The following is a 23,914-nucleotide window of genomic DNA, read 5'->3' on the forward strand; positions in this document are numbered from 1 at the left end:
TTTCCCTTGAACTGTTAGCTTAGCTTCTTTAACTAGTTTGTAACTAAGAAGATCAGCCCCCTGCTATGATTTGCAATCTCTCTCTTACTAAGAAATGATACAATGCTTCCAGGCACAAAATCTTAACTTTCATATACCTGCATCATTGGCATAGCCAATTGTTCAGTAACTACAGATTTTTTCCTTCTTTGTGAGACTGGAAAGGATTGCCGAGAATGTTACTTTGATTCCACTCCCCTTGGAATTCCCCAAGTTTCTTATAATTTATGTAGTTTCATGTAACAGTTGCTGGATCCAACATGCATAATTATGGAGATATGCAAGATGACTTTTTATTCCTATCCAGCCTTGCAAATACATCTCTTATTTCTCTTCCAAGGAGACAACGCAACTAGTTGACATCTCTGTTGCTAAATTTTGAAAACATCCAGGAACAGTTTAGGATACATTTTCACAGCATGTGCATTCAGACCATTAAAAACAATGACTTCTAAACAAGACAGTACAGAAAAGTTCCATATGTGCTCTTTTTAAAAGGAATAAATCCCGAAGTAAAGAATCAAACCTCAAAATAATAAATTTTTAAGTACTCAAACATACATGTTTAACCCCCTTGTTGATGTATAAAATTCAGTTATATATTTAGAATTTTCAAAAGGTGCTGAAAGGTTTGACGCTTCTGCTTTTGACATTCAGAGGAAACTGGCTACCTAAATCCCTATCTAAATATAGTATCTTGGGATGTGCAGTCCAGTGCTTATAAACGGAGACTCATCTAAAAATTAATGGAAACAATACCTGCAGTGATCAGGACATGCCTCAAAGCTTTCCGATTATTAATAATTAAAGTTCACTTAAGAACCATAAGGTTTTTTGGTTGAGTAATGTGTATTTGCTTTAGAGTTGAAGAACACAACAACCACAGAGCTACATTCAATAATACCAGCAGTGAAACAATTTAATCAGTGCAGTGGAGGGAACACCAAGGTGTGCAGTATAGGGAAGCGTACAAGTGGGGGGGCCGGCGGTGCTTGGCTTGCAGGGTGTGCCACCCCCACCACTTAGAAGTCAGACAGCCCTGTTTGAAGGCTTTCTTGGGTCCTATTACTCTGAGAAGAGGAGGGAATGAAAGGTATGCCAGAACACTCAAAGATATAAAAACCCTGCCAATACAAAAACCCTGTGTGTCTGCTTCTTGGCTATTGCACGTACCTGGTGCCATTCAGCCTTTCCCAAATTCTTCTCCAATTCCCTTGCTTTTGGTGTAAGATGGGCAACTGCAATGACTAAATGGAACCGACACCCAGAGATTGATCGGGGGGGGGGGGAGGGAGTGTAATAATACCTAAAGGAAAAACGATGAAAAATGTCCTGGAGTACATGGGGCTTAATGCAGATGAAGTGAGAGGGGGTGGAGCAGGGGAAGGGGAGAAAAAAAATGAGATGAGCTCCGCCAGAACACTTTAAACAGAAGAAAGTGAAAGGAAATAAGGGAAGGCAAAAAAAAGGAAGTTGGCTATATTAAAAAAAAGTTAGATGAATACAGTCAAACTTAAGTAACAGGTCTTCATATACAGAGAATAATGTGGAAATGAAATGATCTTTCTGCATCCACTGGTCTTAAGCCCTTTCTGGACTGTTGTGTAAATACACACTTGGGGACATTTTATACAGAGTATTTATTCAGAGGACCACACTTAGGGATTGTCAGACTTTTCTTTCTAGTAATGATTTCAAATACCACTGAAAGTTTTTCACCCTGGGCAAATGTAGACAACCCATATGTAAGTTGATCATGCCATCTAAAGATTTTAACACATTCTCATAATAAAGCTTTTATTCCTAAAACATCTCAGACAGATGCCTTGAAAATCTCCAAAGAATGGAGGAGGCCCTCCTATTCCCTACACAGTTTGTCCCATTGTCCTAGTGTTCTTGGATTAAGAACTTTTTCCTAAAATGTTAACTTCATTAGATTGATGTAGTTTAAACCCGCTACCTCACGTGGCAAGGAAAAACAGTTGTTCTCTCTCTTCTTTATGGCAGCCTTTCAAGTATTTGAAAGCTGCTATTATGACCCTTTTAAAATTTTCTGTTCTTTAGACTAAACATATCTATAATTCTTTCAACCTTTTCTTGTACCACTAGCATTTAACTTTATCAACTTACTGCTCATCTTTGGATCTTTCTCAACTTCTCTACATTCTACTTAAAATGCAGTATGCCCAGCTAGTTCCTTCAGATTCCTGGAATGCACCCTGTCATGCCCTGTTGACTTAATTTATTCCACAATTAACAAAATGTCACTGACATATTCCTTATTTATGAACTACTGGTTCTTTCCCTTCTTTGATCAGGTTAAATGTTAGTGACTAGCTCTCAGCTTCTTTTTTTTTCTTTTTGGAGGTAAAGCAGTTATTTTTTGTAGGCAAAGCAGATCTGCCTTCTTTGCATTTTCTGTTACTAGCTCACCCTTACTAGTGGGAGGGGGACCCACAACTCCCTGTTCTTTCCACCTGGCATATTTCAAAACCTTTTTGTGGTCTCTAATAGTTCTCATTTTTCATACTTTGTTTTTCACCAAACTTCATCACAGTTCCTGTAGTTCTCTTAGGCCGAGGTTTGACCACTAGTTTCAAGTTCCATTGCTCCCATATGAATTACATAGGTCGCAGCTTGATTTACATACCTGCTCTGCTTTAACATGTGGCAAGCTACTAACCCTACTAATCTAATCACTATTTGCTTGTATGTCTTATTTTCCTTCTCTGAATGATTAAAATTAACCACAAAAAGTTGAACCACTTATTTCATGAGGCAACTAGTATCCTGTTTGCCCTAGTATGTGCATTAAATATGCACAAATGTCAAATCTGTATATTTGAATTTTTAACCTTCATTTCACTTTAATTAACCTCTTTTAAATTTAAAGACAAATACTTACTAATCTTTGATTTAACCGCTTATTCTCCTCTTCTTTCAGCTGCAATGTCTGTAAAAGACAGTAATTTAAATATGATTACCCAGTAATGTTCATTATACTGCATAAAGATCAAATAGTTTTGAACTGACTAGCACTGAATTCTCCATGCCTAACATGCTTTATACTGTAGATTTGGAACTCTAGAATAGTTTCTTTAGATCCTTTTTTACAGAAGAAAAAAAGAAACATGGAAACTTGAAGAAGTCTGACTACCCATGTGCTGCTAAGCTCGCTGCTGAACTACAGGGAAACTGCTATTTTTTTTCTTTCCTTTTGCATCCTAGCCAAGAAATTCAGAAGGGATCTTACTGACTATACTAACCTATAAACCAATGGAAAGGCCAAAAATCAAATGCTGAAGTAAAGCTGAAGCGAAGTTCCAATTTTCAGGAGGGAAAGTTGTGGTTGGGGACAAAAAGAAATGAGAAGTAGCTGGTTAATCATTTAGGTTTCTCGTGATGTTTCAAGTAATTAAATATCATGTTCCCACTTTTTCACCACCAAAAATCATTCATACTCTGTCTAAAGCTATACTTAAATACAAAGCACAACTATGCAAAGCATGATGCACAGCATTTAGAACAGTTTAAATACGGTTCAGACCTGACATGGACAGACATACTAGCCTGTTGAGCCAGTTTAAAACTGCCTAGAGTAGTTCAAAAGCACACTTGGAAAATCAAGTATTGCTGTGATCTGGTCCACTGTGAATCATTTCACTCTTATGTATGAACACTAAGCATTCTGTGACATAAACCTTGCTCGTCTTCCTGACATCATACCCCTCAATTACAACTGGCCTTTATGGTACACAGCCAAAACTGTCCCCTTATTTTCCTTTTGTCAGCACTTTTTTTTTTTAAATCCGTGAGCTCACTTGCGCTATATGTTCAATAAAAGCTGTCTCTAACAACCAGCTGTGTCCTCATTCCCTAGTCAACTACCTCACTGCCTCATCATGCCCCACCTAGCCCTAGGAAACCTAAAATCATGGGTTTACACACACTGTGCTGTGCCCCACATCAGGCAAGCACACTGCCAGCTCAAGTCAACTGCAGGCTGTTGGAAGTGAAAGGAAAGCATAAGAGCAACAATGCCTCTAACCATAGATCACCCACCCCTTGGAACCTCCAAAACACAGGTGCAAGGACTCTGCCCAATTTGCCCACGACAACACAAGCTGAGCTGGGTGCTTACCCTCATCCCCTAGTTTCCAAGGAGAAGCATTTGGGAATAGTTTTAACTACAGGTGCACCGAGACATCTGTCTGGTATCGGATCGGTAACGATATAAAGAAAATTGGCTGCACTGGAAGACGGCGTGATAGCACCAAAAATATGGCCGAAAAATAACTGCTGCATCCAGCCATAGCACAGCACTAAAGCAGTGAGAAGAAGAGCCAGCAGTGCGGACAGCTGCCTTCACTTGGTAGGTCCATGTGGCAGAAGGGGTAAGGAAGGGGTGGGGGGCAGATCAATGCCCCTCGCAGTGTGGGAGGGAGGGGACAGGGGCAGACACTACCTAGCTGGGGAGGGGTAGGTGACAGAGCCGCGGCTCATGGGGGTGTGGTTCCCACCACTGCTTGCATCCTGGAAGGGCACAGTGGGGGGGGGTGCGTGCCCCCATATTTGCGCGGGGTGGGACAGGTGGATTGTAGCTGTGGGCTGGAGCCAGAGCTGTGTGGGGCTCTTCTTGCCAGGGGCTGGGCTCAGAGCGAGTGCTGGCAGTGCTGGAGGGGGCCACATCCACCCCAGATTTCACCACAGCTCTACTCCCAGTGACGCCAGCTGCCCGGCTCAATGCCCTGCCTCCACCCATATGTGCCCCCCCACCCAAATCACAATCCATGGCTCCATCCCATGCCCGCCCCTGCTAAGCAGCGCCTGGCCCCTGCCCCTCCCCTCTCACCACAGGAAGCATTGATCTGCCCCTCTCCCCCATGCCCCTTCCCTCCTCTTCTACCACATGGACTTACCAGCTGGAGGCCCCTGTATCTGAAATTGGATTGGTATCGGCCGATGTGCCTACTTAAGTAATCGGGTATCAGTATTGGCCCCCAAAAATCTACCGGTGCACCCCTAGTTTTAAATGTTACACACATCTAACATTTGTGAAAACCTCTAGTTTCCTGGCTTGCAAAGTGATATTCTGGTCTATGACACCGCACTTAAAATACAAAAGCACAAAGAAAAAAAACAATTACATACGTAAACCATAAATTAAAGTATCTATAGTTCTACCATAGAAAGACACTATCACATAAGGGTTAACACATAACTAGAATTAAACTGATCTATGGTAGTACAATGCAAGAGGCAAGGATTCATTAGGGTGATATACTTTACTGGACCAACTGCTGTGAGTATGCTGTGCTAGCTTTTACTTGGACCTGAAGAACGTCTTGCAATCAAAAGCTTGTCTAACTCTATCCCAAGAATACAGTTGGTCTAATAAAAGTTAACACCCAAATAAATCTTTGCCTGTTGCAGAAGTTCTGGATCATCACAGTTACAACACTACTCTTACACTACTTAAAAAAGAAAGCAATATATTTTTATATAGTTTCAGATAAGAAACTTTAAGGGTTTCAAATGACTCTCAGATTTTGACCCCTTTTTTAAAATGTCCTTGCTTTGAAAAGACAAAACAAAAAAACCCACATAAAACAGGTCTTGGATTAGTATGAGAGAAAAGAAAAGTGAAGTGTGGTCAGTTATACTAAATCTATTTAGTGTCTGATTACCTGTTCAAATTATTTGGTTGCATCTCTCTGTAAAAGCTGCACTATTCTCAAAGAGATTAAGATTTCATCTGCTGTTCATTTATTATTTTTCTATATAGAAATATTCAAGGAACCAGCAAACCTGCCAAGGTTACCATTACTTGGAATGGAAATCCTGGGCCTAATTCTACATTTTGCATCCTGTATTTGTACTGTGGGCTGGACTAGAAGACCATCAAGGTCCCTTTCAGCTCCATGATTCTAAAGCCACTTTACACACTGTGAAGTTTAAAATGACATTTAGCTTGAGAATACATTAACTTTATGTACACAGTAAAGCTCTTTACCCAGTAGGTAGGGCAATCTTAAATGAGTTTAGTGTCAATGAAAGTCTGTGCCACTGTTCCCTGAAAAAACACATTTATCTTTTATAAATATTGAACTACACCAAAATAATCAGCAACACCATAAAATCAATGCTGCATTTGTGAAGTTAAGTACAAAAATCATAGAAAATTAGGATAGGAAGGAGTCTCAGAAGCTCATCCCAACCCCTTGTACAAAGTAGGACCATCCCCAACTATATCATCCATGCAGCATTTTGTCTAGCTGGGTCTTAAAAACCTCCAAGGATGGAGATTCCACCACCTCTCTAGGTAACCTGTTTCAGTGCTTTACTACTCCCTGATGAAAAAGTTTCTCCTAATATCTAATGTAAACTTCCCTTCCCACAACTTGAGACCACTACTCCTTGTTCTGTCATTTGCCACCACTGAGAGCTTTAAAGAAACAATTACATTTTAAATTTAATAAAAAGATAATTGACTTACTCTTTCTAGCAACATTATCCTCTGTTTTTCTTCAGATATATGGATGTTTTCACTAAGATAAAAAGAAAAACCATTAAGATCCCAGAGAGAAACAAGAAAATACAATGTATACGATAAGATAGATGCTTTTGAATGAACTCATTTGTAAATTTTTCATTAAAATTGAGCCAAACTTTGGAATAGAGTATTTCATTTCTTTCTTACAATGCAAATTTGTAATAGTCATTTATCCAAAAAGAGCCTGTACCACTTTAAGGTTACAAAGGCAATCATATGACAAGTACATTACAAGGCTTTAGAATAAAAATTGTGTTGAAATTATTTATTTAGTTATGCTTGGAGAACCAAGCTCCTTTGAATTATTAGTTTAAAAAACTTGTTTTTTTTTTCACTTGAAGAACACATTTGAAATTATTTTTACAAGAGCTGCATATAAAAATAATGATCAACGGTTAAGTACTTACTTAAATTCAAAGTAAATAATACAGAAAATGTGTTTAGGACAAAGTATTGGAGAAAAACTTCTTTAACTTGGTTTGCCAGACTGACAGGAGACAGACAGACTATAAAAAACAGCCAGCAAGTCCAGGCTCAAGGATAAAATTACACCCCATAATCCATTCTGTGCAACAATACTGCAGAATTTCTAATATACTGGTAAGATACTCTTTGACAGAGAACTGATAAAACTACAATATTTAAACAAGGACAGAGAGTTAAAAGTAAAAATAAGCAGTTATGTAAATGAATAAATACTGAAACTTTATTTGATGAATGCACTTCTTCAATGAATTGCAAATGAGTTGGAACCACAGAAAAGTAGGGCCAGAAGGGACTGTACGAGGTCATCTAATCCAGCCCCCTCCACTGCTCACGACAGGATCATTCCTATTTAAGTCATGCTATAGATACCCGGAGATTGGCAACATTTCTGGTAGGAAGCCTGAATGACCCAGATGAGGTTTAAAGTGTGTGGGTACTAGGACCCAAACATCTCCACTGCTTCTATCCTTACTGCCTACTCCTGCTCTATTGGAGAGCCTTCCTTCGCTCACATCACCCAAATGTGGTGTAGTGCAGAGAACACTCCCTTCTGTTGAAGCCTAGGCATCTGACTGTGGCATGGTGTAAGAAGAACTCTGCTTCCACCAAAGCCCAGGGCACCTGACTACAGCATGGCATGGAGGTCCCCACCAAAAAATGCCACCAGATCCAGCTTGCAGGCTGTATGTAATCTTTCATCTAGCCCGAGCCAAATAAAGTTGCATGAAAAACTGTACTTAAAAGTTCTCTTTCTAGCCAAATTTTAACGAGACACACAACAGCAGCCTGCAGTAGGATAAAAGATGTAAAGAATATTATGAACAACAGGCTAGAACATTATGTAGAGAAGACTGAAGTATTTAAAGCTTTTTTTACTTCTCTCTTCATAAACAGGGGCAGCTACCAGACCAGATGACAAATGCAGTTGACAGGAAAGGTAGAGGAAACAGTCAACAGGTTGAGGATTACTTGACAGCATCTAGTTTTTCTAAGACAGCATGGCCAAATGTGATGAATTCTAGTAGACTACTGAAGGACCTGGCTATCTTCTGAGCACTCGGGGAGGTTGAATGAGGTCCTTTAGGACTGGAGAAGGGCAAATATAGTGCCCGTTTTTAAGAAAGCAAGGGAAGATCCAGGAAATTATAGACCAGTCAGCCTGACCTCAATACCTGGGAAAATAAGCGAGCAGGTCCTTAAGGAAAGAAGTTTTGACTACTAAAATGCAATTTAAACACTCATTTGTACATTAAAACATTTGACTGTACTACTAACAGAATGGCTATATTGCTTCTTAGATACTTACTGCACAGCCATCATACTAGTTTCCATGGTGGAATCCATTTTTCCTTCAGCTATAATCTCAGAAGCCAATCTGTCCGTTTCAGATGCAAGATCAGATGCACAGGCTCCACAAGTTTCTGATCCTGCAGGTAGATATGCTGATGGAATGAAGTTACTGCTTCTCAGTTTAGTAACTTCTTCTTCAAGTTTTTTCTTTTCTTCAAGTAAACGAGCCCGATCTTCAGAAAGTGTTTCAATCAAATCTAGATTACAGAAGCAAATGAAAATTTTTATTAAAAATAAATGCTTAAAAAGTTCTGTATTGGTTTTTTTAAAAGATAGCCAATATATTTTGATAAGGTATTTTGCTTACCTTTATCCCTTTCTTGCTGTTGGGTTAGCATTTTTAACTTGTCACTAAGATCATTTATTATATTTTCCTTTTTCATTTTTTCTCTCGTCAGAACTGTGTTAAAATTGGTCTGAAAAGACAACTAGTATTACAGAACTTACAAGTAGGACAACGTAAATGAAGACAAAACATGCAAGATAGACAACAGCCTGCAATACAGTCCAAACTAAAGTAACAGACAAGGAAATAGATATAAATGCACTTTTTCCTTCTGAACTATATTTGTTCCATAAAATGCTGTTTGCTTTGAGTTTGATTATGAAGACTTTTGGGCAAGAACTGTTTGTTTATTTGAAGGTGGTGTTTTTGTTAATAAAATATTATTGCACAGAGGAGAAGGGGGAAAAGGGAGCATGGCCAGCCTCAACCCAGCTCTGCAGAGGGCAGTGGAGTGGCCCAGCTGTAAAGGGCCTTGGCTTAGCCCTGCAGGGCGTAAGGGGGCATGGCTCATTCCAAAACTGGGGGGGAGGGGGGAGGGAGAGGGGGCATGGCCCACTTCTTTGGGGAAAAGGTATGTGGTTTGCATTCATGAAGAAGGCGTGTGGCCCACCACCAGACCAACCCCAGGGGTCGGAGAAAGGAGGTATGGCCTGGCCCAGCCCCAGTCCAGATGCTTGGGATGGACACACAGCCTGGCCTCAACTGGATGTACAGGGCTTAGGGTTTCGGAATTCGGCAGGGGAGGGTGACTGATAGCCACTTCTCCCCCCACTGCCAAACTTCCCATCCTATAGTCCAGACAATGGCTCCATGAGCTGCACTGAGCCAGCAGGCCAGAGACTGACCACCCCTGCATTAAGGTGAGAAAAATCTTACACTAATTACCACGTGTTCTGAAGGATGCAATTAAAAAAAAAGAGACACACAACAAGGAAGAGGAATCTACATTCTCCACTATGCTCACAGCCTATGTACACTCTTGCAAATGGATACACATTTATGAACATTTTCCAACTGTTCATGAATCTTTTCCAAGTATCTTTGGGGAAAGGAAGAACTGTTGGATATATGTACAGCCTATCCTTCTGAGCAGGGGTGGGCAAAATCCGGCCGCCAGGCCATTCTATTCAGCCTGCAAGGCCCCTAAAAATGTAATAAATTAATATTTATTACCTATTGGCTTCATGTGAAAGCAAACAGGAGCCAGGCACAGTCCGACCCAGAGGAAGCCTTGGCAGTCTTGAACAGCCCAGACCCACCTCACACCCAGCTAGTTCCCTGCTCTCTTTCCCCAGCCCTGCTCTAGCACCACGTGGCTCCCGGCTACATTGCCAGACCATGGAGCTTGGGATTGCGCTGGTAAGCGTGCATCTAGGCTCAGGGAGAGAGTCTGCGTGAGTGCACCAACACCCTGCCTTGCACTGTCATACACAAGCCCCATACCCACCCACACCCCACATATTCACTCCCACACACAGCCCCCCACAAATCTATACCCACCCACCACAACATAAAAGAATAAGACTTCATTAAGCTATTGTGCAATCACCTCTATGCACACTACACAAATGCATGTAAATCAGGACAAAATATTTTTTGAAATCAAATTAATGAATGCTGTAGATTTTTAGAATATAATTTGGTATTTTTCTGGTTCCAAGATGGCAATACCCTTTGCTGAAAGGAGTACTTCCGGGGGCAAGGGGAGGGACTTCTGGTTACAAGATGGTGATCAGGAGGCAGGGCTCCTGTCAAGGGGTGGGACTACCCATGAGGCCCTCAAAAGCTTGCCAAAACTTGGTAAGCGGCCCTCTGCCCAAAATAATTGCCCACCCCTGCTTCTGAGTATGATTCGGTATGTATTTAGTATATTGAACCTACAAACAAAGGATGGATGCTTAGAAGGTGTGGGCATTTTTAAAAACATAAATCTACAATGAAATACATAGTAGAAAGTTTGATTTGAACCTAAAGGTCAGCTTTTGCCCCAGCCAAGAGTACGTAAGTGATTATCTGAATTAGCTGGGATTGGAAACAGTTTAATGTTGCTTAGAGATACTGTACCTTACGATTAATCAGAAAAACAGGAGCACAGAAAAGTAGGACTGGAAAGGACCACATAAGGACATCTAAACCAGCTCCTTCCTCAAGGCAGAGTTATCCCTGACTAAATAATACCAGCCAAGTATCCATCTACCCGGCTCTTGAAAGTGTCCAGGGATGGAAAGTCCACAACTTCTCCAGGTAGCCTGTTCTAATACTTGACCACCCTCATAGTCAGAAAGTACCTCCTATTCTCCAACCTAAATGTCCTCTGCCACAGCCTGAGGCCTTGTTTCTAGTCCTGTCCTCTATAGCCCATCTCCATCCTTTCTCTAAATTACCTTTTGTGCACTTGCAGACTGTTTTACCCCCTCAGTCTTCTCTTCTCCAGACTAATAACCCTACTTCTTTCAGTCTTCCTTCATAAATCTTGCTCATCTCTAATCATGTTTGCTGCTCAGTGCTGTACTCTTTCCAAAATATCCAAATCTTTCTTGAACTGTGGGGCCCAAAAATAGACATGGAACTCCAGGTGATGCCTCACCAGTACTGAATAGAGCAGAAGAATCATTTCCCTTGGTTTGTAAATAACACTCCTATTGATACAACCCAGTCTACTGCTAGCCTTTATTGTTTGTTTTTTGTAACGAGAACATGCTTTTGGTTCATATTCAGTTTATAATCTACTATAAATTCCTGGGTTCTTCTCTGCAGTACTGCAGCCTACCCAGTGATTCCAATCTGTATTTGTGCTTGAGTATTCTGTCTTAAGTGCAGGACTTCACACCTGTCATTGCTGAATTTCATCTGATTAATCACACACCATTTTTCCGGAATAGTCATGTAATCAATCTCCTGTGGGAGCTCAGTTAAGCATCGTTGGTTTGAGAAGTGTTATGGTAACAAGCTTATAAGAAAGAGAAAAGGAAATATGGCCAACCTACACATTCCTACATCTACAAGGTTAAGCTGAGGTGCTTTTTACCCAAGTCAAAGTTTAATGGCCACAGAAGTCATATCCAATCCTGATGCTTGACCTTCTGAAGATAGTAGCACACTGTCCAGATGACTACGTACATGAGATTTAGATTATATGACAAACGTTTTAAATCTTAAATAAAAAACAAAACAAAACACAGAATCTTAAATATTCTGACCACAAAAGAATCAAAAATGTCTGCTTTACCTGCTGTTCTGCAGTTAAAGAGGTTCTAATGTTTTGCATTTCTTCATTCTTCCTTTTCTCTTGCTCTTCAAGTTGCTCTAAAAATTTCATTTTCTCTTCTTTCAGTTCTTCTTGAAGTTTAGCAACTAAGCTTGATGATTCAGAAGATAATTGAAGAGGACTTAAAAAGAAGACATTGAGAATTTAAGTAGTCATTACAGAAACTCGTAAGAAATGCATCATAGAAATAAACTAAGAAAAGCAGACTATTTTTTCTGTGCACCCCAATTGGAAATAGCTAATAAACGTTGTTTCAACTAAAGTATTACATACCTTTAATTCTACTACTTTTAAACTTCTTTTACTACCTACCTGACAATTCTCATTCATGGACATCCTGTTTTCAACAACTCCCTTGGCTTCAAGCTTAAGACTTATCTTGCTCATAAGCCTAAAGTGTCAACCACTTGAATGAGTACCTTACAACCTTCCACACAACTCTGAAATGGCATAGGAAGTAAGAATTTCCAAAAGAAGCCAATTAAATAGCTTCTTTAAACACCAAAACACATACTGAGGGATAATAAAATTAAAACCCAAGAAAAAAGTTCCATCAACTGAAATCTGAGAGTATTGGTGAAAATTTCGAGAAATAATCAAATGAAAAATTAGTATGAGTCACCACTTCTTCTTAAGAACATTTGCACAAGATTTTGACATTGTGAAAAGGTAGTTTAAAGTGGAAAAAGTACTACTATGACAATGCAGAAGATAAATTAATACCTAATAAGCAACATTAAAATGCATGCCCACATTTACACACATACAGCAGAGAACTGATATACAACACTATCAGCACAACCTCACATAAATACAAAAAAAAAAAAATCTTTGAGTTGCTGACATTTTGAAACCCCAACCAGAAAATAAAATTATTTCCTGTCCCGCAACGTTGAGGCCTTGAATCAGCATTCTTTTTGAGGGGGTCATATACTATGAATAGTGATATTCCAAGACTACTATAAACCAGTAACATTTAGAGAAGACAACATGGCTTCTCTGTATTTCTTTTTCAATTTAAATGCTCCAGAGGTTGGTATTTTAAGACATTCTGGACATAAGGGCTATGGACATACCTTAAAAACAGACTTCCCACCACAACGAGAACTATAATAACTGATATGATAGTTTTATATGACTATGGCCTAAGGAATTAGTAAAATATGGAACCAAAACCTGAAAGATTAAACAAAAAAAAACCCAAGAACTAAAGAGATCCCAAGGTCCTTGGGCATTGTCGTTCTATACAGAGCTCTACATCCTAGTTGGATGCATTTGCGTCTGCAATTTGGATGGGATGTGCCTAAAAGTTTCTTTCTAACTGAAGATAGCAGAAAAAAACATCCATGAGCTAGAAAGTCATGGAGGTTGTCTAACATGCAGTAACACTCATTTCCACAAGGTTTCATAGGCTGTATCATCATACAAGTACAGTCACATGAACCAGCATACATAGCACAGGATGAGCTGTCCCTTGTTGTCTGCTATACACCAGAGCAAGTTATGTTAAATACTGGCTCTCATTACAATGTCAATACAACTTCTATACCGGAGGGCAGCCTAGTCCTTCCTGAACCTGTTTTAACTTCACCCTTAGTGTCTTTGCCTCATTAGTAAAGGCAAAGCACATTACCATCAGTTTCAGGTATAGGTAGATTTCAGCATATTAAGGACTGTAACATTTGTAAGTTTAATTTTCCAGGGTGCTAATCAACTGAGCGATGCAATTCTCTCTGAAAAACAGAGGGAAGCTGGGGTTGTGAAATTCAAATGTGAATTACTGATTTTTGGCCACCTCAGGCTTTGGTTTTAAGAGTCTAGCCTTCAAAAAAATACATTATGGTTGGGCTTACTGCCTTGCTTTCAGAAGCATCTCGGGATATCTTCAAGTTCTTTCCTTCAGTGTGTTAGGCAAGATGTGTGGGAAAACACTGCTCAGTTCTTACTCCACACAAGGTAATGCAGTGAATAAGTTTAGCCATTACTGTCATTGTTCCATCATGCAGACATGGTTTGAAGTCATGAAATGCGATATACTAAGCACTAAAAGACAGACATAAAAAATAAGCTTCAAACTTTGTCACTAAGAAGTGTTTAAATAATATACTACTCAAAAGCTGACAGTGGGCACATCTATATAAGACACCTTAATGTGCAGTGACTGCTCTACTGTGCATTAGCTCATCATGGCAAAAACCATGTTAATGTGCTAATGCACAGTAGAATTAGTCAACTGCACATTAAGTATCACAAAAATTGTTAGCTTTGCTTCTGTGCATTGGGGCAGCTACTGCACCTTTATCAAGTACCTCATGTTAGAAGTACTAAACTTAATGCACAGTAGCAAAGGCGCTTCAATGAATGTGTAGATGCACCCACTATGCTGAAAAATAAAACTTTGAAGCACAAAAATCAGATGTCAAAACAAGCAGCCAGGCATAAAAAGAGGCTTAAACAGGCTGCAGTAAGCCCCGAATTGCCACTAAAAAAGTGTTTAGGTGCCAACTTAAATTCCAATTTATTAAAAACTGAGATCTAACTGGCAGACAGGGAAATGGAAATGAGGCAACTCCTGGGGGAAGTTTCTTCACTGATATGGTCAAAAGTCAGTCTGAAAGACTCCAAGTGTTTTGAGGATAAGTACACTATTCAGATTTGATTTAAGCTTCCATGTTAACTACTACCAACCTTAGGAAAAAAAGTATTTCAAAATGAAGATCCACACACCTAACACAAAAAGGCAGAGAGACTCACGAGTGACAACCTCAGTGAAGTTTATCTTTACACAGGAAGAGTTCTACATTCTGCCTGTTGTAGGCTGTCAGCACATGAGACATTTCTTTTTTAGTTTTTGTTTAGAAGTAGGATTTTCAAAATATTCTATTTAGACACATTACGAAATAACCAGCCACATTCCTACTCTGTTTATAACATTCTTTTGTCAAAGATTAGTAGACATGTTCTACAGTACACAAACAGATGGATATTACCTATTATCACACTAATGTTTTTGTTCTAAACACGGTTGATTTCTGTTCCAAATCACTATTTTTGTTTCAATTTCTTGCTGACCCACTGCATCATTGCCCATGATTGCCCACTTATTTAATTTTCCTTGGCTCCATGATATCTGAATATTTTTACTGTTCTACAATTATAATGAACTTGCAAATGTTCAGAGACTGTTACATAACCTATACAAGCTTGATTTTTTTCAGCCTGAGGCTAATATACACATACACACATACACACACACACAAAATTTCGAATGATTCTTCTTGGTTGACCCATAATACTTCCTACTGTATAGGAACATTAAAAGGTTAAAATGACAGCCATTTGACAAAGCAGTTTGGATACCTGATAGTAACAGTCAATGCATCTCCTATAAAGACCAGTTCTCATGAAATTTAAACCATGAGAATATGCCAAAAGGGTAAGCTGGAACCAATGGCTTTCTGCACTTTCTGTGGAAGGAAATTAAAAGATTCTAAAGCTCACTGGATAGTTAAGAAACAGACCTTTTGAAGAGAATTCCAGCAGAGGAGAACTTTAATTATTAAATGTGAATATCTAATTGGAAAAAAGTCAATTAAGTGTAGTTGCGTACATCCTCTGCAGGCCTACAGATAATGGTTTTACAATCATATTTTCCTATGTTCTTTAAAAACTCCTTTGTTGCTGTGGCCCAGACAACCAAATGGGGCAGTTAGAAAAGGAACAGAGAAACTAGTTATATAGGAAGAGGGTGGGGCGCACCTTTGGAGTCAGGCCACTGACAGATGGTAAAATAATGTTGTAATTGAGATCTGAGACGTTTTATCCTCTACCCCAAGCACTACACAGCAGGATGCAGAAAGTTTAGGATGGGGCATAGAATTTACATCCCAATCATGCAACAGGGCTGTATGTGGGGCTGTCCAGGCCAGGGCCAACAACAAGTTGATTGTCAGCCTTAGCCCTAGGGAGCCACAGGGCTGGTTCCAGACCTGAGAATGGGGCCTACAGCAGATACTATCAGACATATTAAAAATGGAACTTTAAAAGCAAAGGTACTTTAACCTGCTGGATGCAAAGGTTGCAAGGTTTCTGGCAGGAGCTTGGAGCCCCTTGGCCATAACTAGTGCCATTTTGTATGGAGTAACTTTGTGGCTGTTTTGCCATTTTACGGAGCCATACATTAGCAACATGCCTCCTGTTCAGCCATGTATGGCACAATTAACATATCAATCACGCCATATAATGTAACCTGGCAGGGACCTTACACTTCTATTTATGTTAGATCCTACTTCCTATGAATAATTAAGTAAAAAAAATCTTAAAGGAAAAAAGTTTATTTGTAATATGCATTTTAAAAAACTTTCACCACCGTCCTTCATATTTAAAATTCTCTCGTTAGATCTGTATTCTTTAAAGAATGCAAAGGAGTAGAGTTTCTAGGGAAAGAAAGGATAGAAACTAAAGATATGATCGGTGATTTGCACTGAAGGGAGTCATCAACATTATACATTTGGAAACATCCATATGAATTAATGTTAATTTCTAAGTAGTCAACTTCCTTACCTGCACGTTTTCAGAAAAAAATAATTTTTATTTCAAGGAAAAGAACTATTATATTTGGGAAAGTTCATTTGCGTTCTTCATACCTAACAGAAATTAAATGATTAATTCCAGTGAAAAAGCTCAATTCAAACTGAACTGCAGTCCTTACCAATGTCTCCACACAGCTGAGACTATTATTCATATAGAATACAACATTTAGCTAGCTAGCCAGGCAGCCAATAGGCACATGCTATGCAAAAGCCACTTTTTTTATCCCCATCAGGAACAAACTTAGTACAATACAGGGAAAACAGGAAATTACAGAAACTCAAACTCTGACTGAATTCTTAACTTTCAGAGAACCAGAGGTCAAATTCTGCAATCAGAAAGTACATTTCAAAAAGTAAATGCAAGTCCTCTTTTTTCTTGGATGGATTAATCCCAGGAAAAAAGTAGAACAATAAATTTAAAGGGCATCTGGCAACTCCTATTAGGGAAAAAAGTAGGCATAAGTTTTTAATTTCATAAATATCATACCATTACATAAAATAAAGTCAGTCGGAACCTGCAACAGCCACTCTCGTGGTTGGAGCATGTACTAAGGTAACTAGAACAAATATTGACTGGGTTTGTTCAGTATACATCTAGGTGTGGGTATGTCTGTGCATGTGCGCTCACATGCACACACAGTATCATTTTCTAAAAATTTAGTTTAAACATGGAAAAGTGTTATCACAAAAATACAGTTAATCTAATCTAAAACATCCACTTCTACTACTATCAGAGACCGGATACTGGACTAGCTGGACCATTGGTCTGACCCTGAAAGCGACTTCTTGTTCTCATGTTTTTCTTGTCACAAATATACCTCACTGTTCACAGTATCATTTTACTTCTAACATTTGATAAATGGATACAAAAGGAAAGGGATGGAGAAATGGTTAGTACATTCCTATTTATTTTTCATTGCCACATAATTAAGTGGCCCTGAGAGAATAAGTTTTGTTATTCTGATGCTTTCTGATTTATCAATCATTATTTTCCTCAACTGAGACACCACATTTTTTTCATGCAACATCTTTTTCCAAAAATAAAAAAAAAAGTTGCTCAAAATTATTTTTGCATATAATGCATGTTGTATGGTAAGAACAGATCTCCACTTACGGGCAAGAGTGAAAATAAAATCTCCACAGATTTACAGGGAGAAAAACCAGAAGCTCAGCTCCCTAGAATCTACTACTCAGTTTACTGCAAAAAAATCTTTTAAATTTCATTCTGCCTTTCAACAAGGTTTGTATATTCTGGATTTCATAGACATTAGGGGCTGGAAGAGACCTCATGAGATCAGAGTTCAGCCCCCTGCCAGAGGCAGGAAGTCTGCAAGGATCAAATGATCCCAGCAAGATAAACATCCAAATACCATTTGAATGAATCCAGAGTAGGTGCTTGCACCACCTCTGGAGGGAGTCTGTTCCAGATCTGGGACATGGACTGTAAAGAAGTTTTTCCTTACCTTGAGGCTCAATTGGCCTTCTAGAGGTTTGTGGCCATTAAACCTAGTTTTCCCTTGGGGAGCCCTGGTAAACAACTGTTCTTCCAGATCTTGATGCACCTACCTTACATACTTGTAGGCTTCCACCAAGTCCCCCCTGAGCCTTCTCTTCACCAAGCTAAAGAGTTCCATGTCTCTCAGCCTCTCCTCATAAGGCTTGCTCTCTTGACCTTTGATCATATGGGTGGCTCTCCTCTGGACTCTCTTGAGCTTTTTCATATCCCTCCTGAAGTGGGGGGCCCAAAACTGGACGCAGTACTCCTTCTGCGGCCTCACTAAGGCCAAGTGAAGTGGGAGGATGATGTCCCTGATTTTGCTTGAGATGCATCAGTGGAAGCATGCCAGAGTTTGGTTTGCTCTGCTGGCCATGGCATCACACTGATGGCTCATGGTCATCTTGTGGTCAATCAAGTCCCCCCCTACCCCCCCAAGTCTCTTTCAGTTGTGGTACTAGCGAGCATAGCACTGTCGATCCTAAGTATGATGCTGGTTATTGATCCCAAGGTGGAGTACCCTGCATTTCTCTACATTGAATGCTATCAGGTTTTGGTCTGCCCGCTTTGTAAGCGTGTCCAGGTCAGCCTGTATCCCCAGCCTGTCCTCCAGCGGGACTGCCTTCCCCCATAATTTAGTGTCATCTGAGAACTTTGCCAGTCTGCATCTGATGCCCAAATCCAGATCATTTATGAAGATATTGAAGAGTACTGGCCTGAGCACTGAGCCCTGGGAAACTCTACTGGTAGCCTTGAGCCATGTCGATTTATTCCCATCAACTAGTACCCTTTGGGTCTGACCCCGGAGCCAGTTCCCCAGCCATCAGACTGTGATATGGTCAAGGCCAGAGTTCCCCAGCTCAGTCATGAGATTGTATTTACACACAAGAAAATATGGTACCTGATTTAATATTTTTAACATTAAGAGGGGATTTTCTTTTGTTGGCTGTTTTTTAGTTTGAAATTTCACCACAAATATGACAGTGCCCCGTAATATAAAAACAAAGTGCTCTGGTTAAAACTATCATTCAAAATTAAATTTTGATTTTTTTTTAAAACTGTGCCTCTCAAATGTAAGTTGCGTGCATGTAATTCTGCTCAACTCTATATTTAGAAAAGCAGCTATTTTTAGAATAGGGCTACAGTGACTGAAGTTAAAAAGAAAGATCTCATTTACATTTGTTATCCACATTAAACTGTGCTGCTTTTCTGTTCAATTACTACATTGTTATTTACGTTGTCAGTTTACCCCCCAAACCAAACTTCTTTAATTTGTCTACATGGTATATCCTTACATCTAGATATAAATTTCTCAGTGGCAGGGAATGTCTCAGTTTGTACAATGTCCAGTTAAATGAGATCTTTTACTGCATCCTATAAAGAACAAAATGTTTTCCCTGGTATGACATAACAGACTATAAAAGTAAGTTCAGTTTGCAGTTCATGTAAAAAGATACTGCTTAACCACTTTTCTCTGCATACATAATGAACTTTTGGTTGCCATGCTCATGTTCTTTGAAAGGCATCAATAGTATGGTTTATATAATCATTACGAATCAGCAGACTTACCTGCTCTCAGTTACTGGTTCCCCAAACTAATTTCTTCTAAGGCATTTCTCACACAACATTTTATTAAGGACTCACTTTTTAAATTTCAACTGAGCTGTAACTACCTTATTTTCCTGGCACACTTCATGGCCGGCAAATAAGACATGCACCTTGTATAGCAACACAAAATGGGGGGCAGGAGTGGGAAGATTTTTCCAGCGTCATAGCTGAATTGTGACTGCATGGCTGAATCTTGACTAATGCTGCTCAGGCAAAAGGTAGTTTTAAACCTCTCACTAAAAGCTACTGCAGTTCAGCATAAACTATGAAGAGCTTAAAACCAGCTGTGACAGGCATTCTCTCCCTCCCTCAAGCTGGGAAAGAAAGACAGCTCCAATAGCCATAACAACTCTATGAAGCCACTGTGTACTTCAACTGTGGTGCAGAAAGTCAGTTTCCTTACTTAAAACATAACCCCCAAAGTTAAAGGGCTGATTTTTCGAAGAAAGATGAATGTGTGGAGTAAATATACTGCGTCTACCCTGCATATCAAGGACCTTGAATTAATAAGCAAATGAAATGCAAATTACATAAAAACAAGCTAGACTTTTTCCTCAAAAGTGGAGTTACAAACTAAGTTGTGTATACATTTGGTTTTAAATCTACTTTCTTTGAAGTTATTTTCAGAGCATTCAGGAGCACAAACATTACACATACCTTAACATTTTATTTATTTGGAGTCCACTTATGCAAAAATATTACTATGTAGTAGTCTTATTATCAACTTGAAACTATACAAACCAAAAAACACTATTAAGCTGTATATGGACATGCGCCATGCATTGCCGTTTTCATAAAGAAAGCAAATAAGTTTTGAATTATCTTACTTTTGATCATTAAGAAAATATGGCAACTTAATTCTTACAGTACCTCAGATTTACTTGCATCTCAAGTTGTTGTATTTTTTCCAAAAGCTCTTTTTCAACAGCTTCCCTCTGCAATTCAAACTCTTTATGGGCAATTCGCACTGCATCCTCTTTTTCACAACTGAGCTTTTGAATAAGCAATTGTCTATCATCCTCTTGGTTAGATATTAACAGTACTTTCTCCTCCTCAAGTTTATGGATAACAGCCTCATATTTTTCCTGTTGTTCACACAGAGCCATTTTTTTCTCCTTTTCCTTTTCTAGGGCATTCACTTCAGTTTCTAACTTACTTTGCAGTTCTATTATTTGTTCTTTGAGTCTCTTTTCTTCTTCAAAAGCTTCCTGATGTAAAGATGTTATTTTGCTTAATTCAGTTCTAAGTAAATTTGATTCTTCTTCATGCCTGTTCACTAATTCTGAAATACAGTGATCTTTCTCAATTGTCATTAAAGTTCTTAGCTCTGCTAAGCCCACTTGATAGTCATCATTATTTATTTGTAATTTGAGGTTTAATGCATCTATCTCTTTTCTTAAATTGACAGTTTCTTTATCTATAAGTGACTTTATGGTCTCCTGTTGCTGAATTCTGGTTTCTTCTAACATCACCTTCATTTCATCTGTTTCTGCTTCCTTCAGTGCAAGTTCAACTTCTAATTTACATCTCAAATCAGACAGATCAGAAACTTTGAGTTTTAACTCTTCTACCTGTTTTTCCTTCTCTTGCAAAACTGCAGCATGAGATTCCTGCATTTGTTCAAGTCTGTGCAAGTTTTCTTTTTTTAACTCATCTAAGCAATCTTTGTGCTCAGCTACTATCCTTTCAAATTCTTGGGTATGCCTGATCTGTAAATTGTTTTCCAATTCTTTTAGGTGACTTTGTTCAAGACTCTGAAACTCTGCCTTCAAAACTTGTATTTTTTCATCATTTTCAAGATGAAGCCTTTTCATATCTTCCAGTACGATCTCACGAGAATGTCTGAGTTCCTTAAGTTCATAACTTTGATTCTTCATCTGACATTCTAATTCAAGCATCTTCTGATCTTTCTCATTTTGTAGGTGAACAACAGATTCTTTTTCATTTTTCACCACTGCAAATTCATGATCTTTATTTTGCAGAACTTCTTCAAGACCTACTAAGTCTTCCTTTAATTTTGTAATCTTTTTTTCGTTTTCCTCACCATCTTCCAGTAATTTATTAATTTTAGTTTCATATTCAATTTTCAGAGACTGCAATTCTTTTTGATGTTTCTCAGTTAGTGTTTTTTCAAGTGAAAGTTTCACTTTTTCAATAACATTTCTTATTTCTACTGAAGTACATTTTAAAGAATGGGAAAAGTCACATTGTTCTTTTTGTACAAGTACTCTAAAGTGGCAAAGGTCTTCTTTTATGTTCTTTAAGTTTGTTTGTGATTCCTGGGCAATAACTCTACATTTTTCCATACAAATATTTAGAGAAGCATTTTCCACTAAACCTCCTTTTGCACAAATATTTGTGTCTTGCATTCGTCTACTGTCTATTGCATTGATAACCGAAGAATAGAGGGACTCTACCATCATTTCTGGACTTTGTGGATCACTTATTATATTGGGGGATACTGGATTTTCCTCTATTACAAATTCATTCACTGCTGACATAAAATCCGATTCTGGACTTTCTGCTAGTGAATCCAAATCTAAAGACCCTTGCTTAAGGGCTTGTTCTAAGCTTGGATGGCCAATCGTTTCAAAATCAAATGTATGAGCATCAATACTATCTGGAGACAATTCCTCTAATGGAGCAGGGGGACACACAGGAGGACACAGAGGACCCTGAAGACTGAGTGATGGAGGTGTTCTAGAAGAGGTAGCAATTGCGGTTCCTGTTGTACTTTCCATCCTTGGCGTGGTGGCAGATTGTGGTGATGTCTGACTGTTGGAGGCCTGCAAGCATAAAAAGTAAACAAAAGCTTTACAAACTGTGTGATAAACGTATTTAATTTTTTAGACTTGGTGGTATCCTGGTTAATAAAGCAGCTTGAGAATGTTAAAAAATGCCAAAGATTTTTATTTAAAAAAAAAAATAAAAAAATAACCATCTACAATCAATGGATTTAGTATAAGAAAAAAACCCTCAAACCAATGTCAGATTTTCCAGGTCCTTTCCTGAAATCTCTAGTTAGTCAAACCTATGTGTATTATCAAACATCTGTATGTACCGAAATGTTGTAAACAACAATTAAATGCATTTTAATTAAAAGGACTGAAACAATTTAATCTCATGCAACAAGATTGAAGCAAACAGTTGTCTAAAAATGCTCATAGCAAGAAAACAGAAAGGATTTTTGCTATGTTAGAAAAACAACTAACAAGAGGATGCCTAATTTATTTTCCCCTAAAAGTATTGTCACCCAATAAAAAATGACAATATTCAACTAACTTCCAGAATTTGGTCGGTCTCATTTGGTTTCTAGATTGAAATATATCACTCCAGATCAGCCAGCTTTTCTTCTTACCAGAATTGTACAAAGCAGATTTAAACTTTGCTCTTCCAACTGCATAGAATTATATCTCCTTTCTAAATAGTTTGGATTGGGGAATGAGGAGGCAACTTTCAAGAATCTTTGATCAGCACTCCATTGGAACCAGACTGGTGAAGAGGAACTACCTTCCAATGCAAAAATTAAATCTGAACAAATCTCCATTATGTGGCAAGATAAAGTTTCCAGGCTCTGTGGCACTCTCCCTGATACAGCAAGCGGTTATGGGCTAGGACAAAAAAGGATAGGGACAGAAATTGCACATATACTGGGATAAGTGATCAGAAACCGGTTCAAATCTGTAACACAACAGAAGTTCAGCGCATATAAATTTCTTTCAAAATGGCTGAAAGCAGTTTAAGATAAACCTGGATGGATACAGTATCAAATTTAACTGATTTAGGTTGAATTGGTTTATTGAACTTGTGTCCCAGATCCCCTCCACATTCAAGTTAACTCAGTTAGTCCCCCAGCATCCCAGGATGCTTTGCATTTCCTCTGCAAACCCCTACCCCTCCACAGGATGGATAGGCAAGTGGTGGGGGAAAATATTATTGTGGGGGCTGGGCCCCACCTGACCCCTGCCCCTCCCTCCCGGAGGGCTGTTGTGGGCTTGGCACATGTTGGTGCTGTATATGGTGGTGGAGGGGCAGTAGCACGCTAAGAGGAGCCAGGTGTTGTGGGATGGTGTTACTGTGGTGCTGCTGTTATCTCCAGGTTCTGCAAAAAGTTTGAGGGGGCTCAGACCCATTAGCCCCGGCCTTCTGCTGCCTATGCTAGCACCCTTGGCTTCTGGCCTGAGCCACTGCAGGCATGTGGCTGCATTTCCAAAATCAAATGCGAATATCTGTTCAC

At 39.0% G+C, this 23,914-nt stretch overlaps 1 protein-coding gene across 6 annotated transcripts in view; it reads right to left on the bottom strand.

Moving 5' to 3' along the window:
• The window catches only part of RB1CC1 (RB1 inducible coiled-coil 1), a 152,233-nt gene that overhangs the window by 18,142 nt on the left and 110,177 nt on the right, over positions 1-23,914 (bottom strand). For 5 of the 6 annotated variants that reach the window (XM_090039957.1, XM_090039956.1, XM_090039960.1 and 2 more), the window contains 6 exons: positions 20,548-22,463; positions 11,944-12,103; positions 8,736-8,844; positions 8,385-8,625; positions 6,536-6,587; positions 2,945-2,992 (listed from right to left, as the gene is read on the bottom strand). In XM_090039957.1, coding sequence (XP_089896083.1) covers positions 2,945-2,992; positions 6,536-6,587; positions 8,385-8,625; positions 8,736-8,844; positions 11,944-12,103; positions 20,548-22,463 — 2,526 coding nt within the window. The remainder of the gene's footprint in view (positions 1-2,944; positions 2,993-6,535; positions 6,588-8,384; positions 8,626-8,735; positions 8,845-11,943; positions 12,104-20,547; positions 22,464-23,914) is intronic. The other variant, XM_090039959.1, reaches the window with a different exon arrangement.

Source organism: Crocodylus siamensis, chromosome 3 (assembly GCF_052110815.1).
Source record: "Crocodylus siamensis isolate JL-2025a chromosome 3, ASM5211081v1, whole genome shotgun sequence".
NCBI lineage: Eukaryota > Metazoa > Chordata > Crocodylia > Crocodylidae > Crocodylus > Crocodylus siamensis.